The 7,564-nt window shown below is 38.9% G+C and overlaps 1 protein-coding gene across 1 annotated transcript; it reads left to right on the top strand.

Annotated features, from left to right (window-relative positions):
- Positions 1-3,999: 3,999 nt before the first annotated feature.
- gja8a (gap junction protein alpha 8 paralog a) lies at positions 4,000-6,129 on the top strand. Its single transcript, NM_001128350.1, has one exon. It carries the CDS (start codon positions 4,000-4,002, stop codon positions 6,127-6,129), a length of 2,130 nt encoding a protein of 709 aa, NP_001121822.1.
- The last annotated feature ends 1,435 nt before the right edge of the window (positions 6,130-7,564 follow it).

Raw genomic sequence — 7,564 nt, 5'->3', positions numbered from 1 at the left:
CAAAGTTGGAAGCATACAGCTTTGTTTCTCCTGTATATGCTTTTTTTTTTGCCAAGTCTTTGACTTGCATTTTATGAATCCCTAATGGACACAGTTTCAATTCAAACATCTACTTCTTGGATGGCCTGAGTAAATAAATGGGTGATTATTCATTTTTTGGGTGAACTATCCCTTTAAAACATGCAATAAGTTTTTGTTTGCAAACATCATATAAAAGTGATTTTTAGTGAATGTATGAACCCAAGGTTGAGAATTTATATATCTAAAAAAATATTTTTCCTTTACATTTAAGTATAAACAGGTCATTTAAAAGTGAGTAGGAAATGTATTGTTAGCAGATTAGCATTTGATAGTTGTGTTACAGCTTCATGGGTGTCTGCTGCATTGGCACAATGTGAGCTCACGCCTGACTGCATATGCTCCATAGGCTCAATGCTCGAGAATGACATCATGTCTTTCTGTGTCATCCTATCACTATTCACCAGCAGTCCCGTGTGGCTTATCCTGTGGGTGTCCACTATGTCAACACACAAACCCCTCTAGCGCACAACTACCAAGGTCCGAAATGCATGGTATACCGTTCCAAAACAATGAAATATTACAGAGCAACCAGTCCTTTTGGGCCTGATGTAACATTTTTGGGGTGTTTGCTAAATTAAAAAAAGGCTGTGAATATTATTATTTAAATGTGTTGCATTACTACTTATTTACATTTGCTAATTGTACCATTGTTCACAAATGGCATAATAAAAATATGGCATAATGAAATAAAACAATTAGTTTTATCTGAAGACAAATAGATAATTTATGATGTGTCAATTGATTATGTATAATAGTTTTGGAGTCATCGTGTTAAAGTTTATTGTAACATTTGGCATCATAATTACATTAAATGGTGACACATTTAAAGACTTTGTCCACCAGCTTTGATTTTAATATAGTCTTATTATATTAAACACAACAAAGTGACACAGATTTCAGTCCTCCATTAAGCAGATAGTTAATTGTGCTCTTCTCCTTATCTTGATGTTTAGTCCTAATGTACACAGAGACCAGTCAACTGTTTATAAGAGATACTATGCAGATTTGTGGCAATGAATTGTGCGACTTTATAAACTCTTTGTCTATGTGGCATTAAACATTGGCCACTGACTGTCAATCATTAAGTTTCCCTTGCAAAAATTGCTGCACAAACTGTTTCCCCTGTCAACAATAATTCAACAGTTTAGATAAGTGCTAAACAAACCTGAACTTTAAATAAACCATTCCCAAGTCTGATAGGGTTTTGCCAACTGTTAAGTGTGTGTGCTTGGATAGGACTGCCACAGTTAGGGAAACACCAATTTTGGGGTCTCCCCGACAACCGATTAAGCAAATCAACCCCAAAAACTCAGACTGAAATCATTTTCTGACCTTTAAATATTGGACTTTGCGTAATGTTTAAAATCTTAGTGTGAACAAACACTGACAAGAATGTGTCTGGCCGATGATTCAGCTGTGCAGGAAGTTATTTAACAGGGTATTGTTAAAGTTTATCCATGTGTGTATGTGTGTTTGGGCTTCCTGGCCGATATCATAAATATGCCATTGCGCTGCCCTGTTGCACCGTTATCACAAAACCATTAAAGCTTATACCTCCAACACCCAGCTTTCCTGCATGTGTGTGTGCCCCAATGCTTTATTATCACCATTTCCTAAGGCTGTCTGCTTTGTGAAATATCACTGTTGTCGTAAGGTTTTTGGCTTAAAGTGCAGCAACAACATTCTGTTGAAGATTTCTGGGTTGATAATTTACTGTGTCTATTGCACTCATAGAGTGAAACACAAACAGTGTAACACTAAAATGCTGCTCCACCTAACGTGAAACGACGTAATAAAGTTAATAGTACAGTTTCCAGGTTCTACACATGGATTATCATAACATATTATGTAATGTTTTAAAAGATTTCTTATTACAAGTGCTGAAAACAGTACTGTTCAGTATTACAACAGTATTTGTTGTAATAAATTTTAAAAAGACACCAATTCAAAATTTTTATTGGTTCTCTGTTTTTGCCATTAATAGGTATAATTTATTCTCCCATTTAGCATTTAAAAATAGGGACTATTTCATATTGACCTTTCGCAAAGGATTGAAACACTAGAGACACATCATCAATGAATTATAAAATAAAACATTAAACAAGCATGAATATTTTACATTTAAAACACCTTACTATTAAAGGAAAGCTCACTCAATACTGAAAATTTCATTATTTAAATTTTTATTATGTTATTTGCTTACCTTTTTCCAAAGTAGTTTGACTTTCATTTTTCTGTTGAACAAAAAAAACACAAAAAGCTGGGAGCCTGAAACCATTGACTTTAATAGTATTTCCATAGTGCTTGTTTTACATTCATTCATTCATTTTCCTTCAGCTTAGTCTCTTTATTCATCAGGGGTCGCCAACAGCGGAATGAATCGCCAACTCATTCATCAAATGTTTTACACAGCAGATGCCCTTCAGCTGCAACCCAGTACTGGGAAACACCCATACACACTTATTCGCTTACTAATACACAACAGACAATTTAGTTTATTCAATTCACCTACAGCGCATGCCTTTGCACTTGTGGGTGAAACCGGAGGACCTGGAGGAAACCTACACGAACACGGGGAGAACATGCAAACTCCACACAGAAATGCCAACTGACCCAGCTGGGACTCGAACCAGCGAACTTCTTGCTGTGAGGTGACAGTGCTAACCATGTCACCCTACTTGTTTTTCTTCAAAATGTCTTCTTTTGTATTCAACAGAAGAAAGAAACTCCACCAGAGTGTGAGTAAATAAAGAGTATGTTGGAGTAAACTTTTCTTTTAATGTCAATTGCAGAGAAACAATCATTTTGAAGTGGACTCTTAATTTTTAAAGCTTTATATAATAGATATTTAACGTTTATTACATATGCATTATTTAACATAAAAGCAAAACAAAATTATTTTTTTTTGGTTGTCTAAAATGTTGAATTAATACATTGACTATTTTTACTATATGAAGAGTCGTCTGATGAAGTGCCGTCTGGAATAGTCTTCTAAAATTAGCACTTTTCTAAACATCCTGTGTTTTTCTTCAGTTATTTCAATTTAAAGTGATAACATGTTCTTTGCCATAAAAGTGAAAATACTGAACCTACACATGAGAGTCTGAAAAAAAGCTAATTTTGAAACAATTGATGGAATTTAGAGGTTTTGCATCTGAAATCTTCAATTTGTAGTCTCATTACTGTATGTCAAAAGAAGAGGAAGTAGGACAATAACAAATTTGTTGTCGTCATCATCTGATGCATCCTACAGCGTGTATCATCATATCATGATGAAGTTTGCCATTGCTGTGGACCTCAAGGCCTATTTTTATTTCATTTTATTTTAAAGTGTGCTCTTGGTTCAGGCTTGTGGACCGTGTCCTGTCCCTGTGGCCCCTCTGGCTGCGGGTCTGTTGATCCTATTGTCTTCTGCATCAACACTCGTGGTCTGGTGCATAAAGGGCATCTGGTTAGCAGCTTAGACTCTACGGCAGGCATGAAAGGCAGCCATCATAGCCCATTCGCTCATATCTGCTCAGTGGTGCGACAAGGACGAGGACAGAGTCTGGGTGACTGGGGGACAGGAGTTCAATTCGCCCCACAGGGCACCAGGAGCAACGGACTGAACTGGACTGCAGTGGACCCGACATTGTGCAAAGGTGACCATTTGTATTCTCCTTGCTGTGTTTGTGCCCCTGGTGTGCAGATGGATTATATTGTTGAATGTGAGCCCATTGGCGATGTGTTTTGGCAATATCGGAGTTGTTTCCTGGTCTTAGTAAATGGTCAGTTCAGTCTAGTTTTGTTTAGCAAGTGAGACTTATCTATCAACTGTATTTTGACATCCTTGTATGTAAACGTTACATAAAACACTCAGATCATCTGGTTTCAACCTAATTCCCATTTATGTTTCTTGTACACAGCTAATACACAACCATGGGAGACTGGAGCTTCTTGGGTAATATTTTGGAGGAAGTAAATGAACATTCAACTGTGATTGGTCGTGTTTGGCTCACAGTACTATTCATTTTCCGAATTTTAATTCTGGGCACGGCTGCTGAGTTTGTCTGGGGAGACGAGCAGTCCGATTACGTGTGCAACACTCAGCAGCCAGGATGCGAGAATGTGTGCTATGATGAGGCCTTTCCAATCTCTCACATTCGCCTATGGGTGTTACAGATCATCTTTGTATCCACACCTTCACTTGTATACGTGGGCCATGCTGTCCATTACATCCACATGGAGGAGAAACGAAAGGAGCGGGAAGAAGCTGAGGTCAGCCACCAGCAAGAACTTTGCGAGGAGCGCCAGGCAATGGATCAAGGAAGCGTTCGCACTGCCAAGGAGACCAGCACGAAGGGGAGCAAGAAGTTTAGACTTGAAGGAACCCTGCTGTGCACCTACATCTGCCATATCATCTTCAAAGCTCTGTTTGAAATAGGCTTTGTAGTGGGACAATATTTCCTTTATGGGTTCCGCATCCTGCCTTTGTACAAGTGCAGTCGTTGGCCATGCCCTAACACAGTGGACTGCTACGTCTCCCGGCCCACCGAAAAGACCATCTTCATCATTTTCATGCTTGCAGTGGCTTGTGTTTCACTGTTCCTCAACTTTGTGGAGATTAGCCACCTCGGCTTGAAGAAGATCCGCTTTGTGTTCCACCGACCAGCTCCAGCACAGTTAGAGTCGCTTGGACCTCCTGAGAGGAGTTTACCGTTTCTTCTAACCACCCCTGTCCAAAAAGCCAAAGGCTACAGGCGCCTCGAAGAGGAGAAGAAAGACGAGGTGGCTCATATCTATCCACTAGCTGAGGTTGGGATGGAAGAGGGACAGTTCTTCTTACCTCAGCTGGAGAAGGAGCAGAAAAGCAGTCAGGAGGCAATTCTGCCAACAGCGCCACCTGTAGAGGAGACAATTATATGCGATGAGACTCAACCCTCCTTCCTTCAGGTCACAGAGACATTACCAGAGCTCCCAACTGAAGAGCCGCCTAGGGAAGGAGATGAGGTAGACAGTCTAAAAACTCCAACAGTGCTCCCAGAAGTACTAGAGGAGCATTCAGAAGGGGAAAGCGTGGAGGAAACATATTTAATTTCACTTGAGGAGAATTTGGATGTAGATGTAGGGAAAGTGGTGACTGAAGAAAAGTTGCTAAGAGAGAGTAGCTTAGTAGATACTGAGCCAAAACAAGAGGAAAACCTTTCAGGAGATGGAGAGGAGAAGGAAACCTCACAGGAAATTGGGGAAACAGAGGATAGCAACTTTCCAACCAAAAGGCTGAAGGAGGAAGAGGGTTTACCTGATGTGGTTGAAGAAGCATCTGATGAAGAGAGAGAACTTTGTGAGCTTGAGCCTTTTGTGAATGAGGACACTGTGGAGGAGGTGAAAACTTTAGATGATGTGAATCCTGACGATCTGGATATGTCCAAAATATCTGAAGGAGAACAAGAGTCTGAGGCTTTAGCGGAAAATGTAGCATCAAATCTTCCTGACATAGCGCCTATTGGGGATGAAGTGGATATGGGAAGGGACAAAGCTCAGAGTGATGTAGATGATAAAGAAGATGGAGTTCAAAGTGATGTAGTAGACTCAGGAGTTTTAGAAGATTTAGTGGAGATTAAAAAGGTCAGAGCTCTAGATGATCTACAAGATGCAGAAGATTGTTGTCTAGATATAGATAAGAACGATCCTTTAGAAAATGAGGATATACCTCTTGACACTGCAGTCAATACAAGTGGAGAGGATCTAGATAAACCTCTAGGACTTTCAGGTGACACTAACCAGTTGAAAACTTTGAGGAAGGAAGAGGTATCATTGGGGATAGAAGATCCACAGGAGGTCAAAGGCTCTGAGTTGGAAGAGTCAAGACAAGAAGATGAGTCTGTGAAAACTGGAGACCTTGAGAAGGAAGAATATTCTGAAGAATCAAAAGCCTTGGAGGCTTTAGAGGAGATGATAGATGCTCCACTTGTAGCTCTAGATTTAGAACCAACAGAGGAAACAAGATCTTCAAGTCGTCTCAGCAAAGGTAGCAGCAGAGCCAGGTCAGATGATCTAACTATATGACTGACCAAGAAACAGAAATTTCAGCAAACAATTTATAGAGTTAATTTCTTTCTCCAAGTGCCATCTTATTGAGAAACAAACATGTTTTCTAGGTCTAGGTTTTGTTAAATTATTCATCCCAAATGAAGCCCCCCTTTGTGAGAAGCTCTCCTATGGAAGTATTAAGGCAGCTAAATGTGTTCATGCATAAAAACCCATTTACACTGCGCAAGAAAAGAATTTAAGTATCAAAAAGTCCCAGGACTTCTTAGCACCCATTTGGGTATCACATGTGTCTGTTTCAAGTTCAGGAGTTTCCTAAATGATACATTACATTTCTGAAAGCAAACCAAAAGCAACACAGAATAAAATCAAAATGAGGTAACTATAAACATCAGCTGATTTATAAAACACAGCTAATTTCTCACATTTAAAAGTGATTTTTATTTTATAAATGTCAAACAGTCTTGCATTTTAAATTCATGCGATCTCTGTCTGTTGCTTTGAATAGTTATGTGTATCTTGACATGATTGTTACATGCTGATCCTGGGCCATAGAAACGATTGTGTTGTTATTTATAAATCTTCTACCAATTTGTGTATAAAATGAACCTTCTTTTTCAGTTACATCAAGTCCATAAAAGTAAATTTTAAAATAGATAGCATATTGCAATTGAGAGCTGGTATTCATCCACAATGAAACGAATATAACTGCTGTGTGTGTGTGTGTGTGTGTGTGTGTGCAATGCCTCTTCACCAATGATCTTTTACTGGTTTATGTTAAGAAGTTCCCAAATAAAAAAGGTAACAAAATAACTGATGACTGGAAAAGCCCTGTGTATTTCTGCTCTGTAAAATACAACATTTCACCTACAGTGTGTTTTTGACAACCACAAACCTCTTTTCTGACATAAATATAATCATTTGTTAAACAAAATAAATAAATAAATAAGATACTTAAAATTGTATGTGCTTCCCAGAGATGGGTTGCGGCTGGAAGGGCATCCTCTGCGTAAAAACGTGCTGGATAAGTTAGCGGTTTATTCCACTGTAGCGACCCTAGATTAATAAAGGGACTAAGCCGACAAGAAAATTAATGAATGAATGAAAATTGTATGTGCAAGAAAGGCACAAAGGAAAACTGCTCTGAAATTAAACGTCGGTGACATCTAGTGGTGAGTTACACTAATTTAAATCATTAAAAATAAAAACTTGCTCCGGTTTGAATGAGAGTGTGTGGGTGTTTCGCAGTGATGGGTTGCAGCTGGAAGTGCATCCGCTGTGTAAAACTTGCTGGACAAGTTGGCGGTTTATTCTGCTGTGACGACCCCTGATTAATAAAGGGACTAAGCCGAAAGGAAAACGAATGAATGAAAATGAAATGAAAGGTTTTATTTTCACTTATATATTTACAACAACAACCCTGTATTCAAAAGTCCCCGAGCATGTCTCTGTA

The sequence above is a fragment of the Danio rerio genome, chromosome 9, assembly GCF_052040795.2.
Source record: "Danio rerio strain M-AB ecotype USA chromosome 9, GRCz13ab, whole genome shotgun sequence".
Taxonomy (NCBI): domain Eukaryota; kingdom Metazoa; phylum Chordata; class Actinopteri; order Cypriniformes; family Danionidae; genus Danio; species Danio rerio.
Note: the sequence above shows the minus strand (reverse complement) of the source record. Positions and strands in the feature narration are given on the sequence as shown.

What these genes read in the sequence shown, in the direction of transcription:
- gja8a (NM_001128350.1), top strand. Translation starts at nt 4,000, where the DNA reads ATGGGAGACTGGAGCTTCTTGGGTAATATTTTGGAGGAAGTAAATGAA.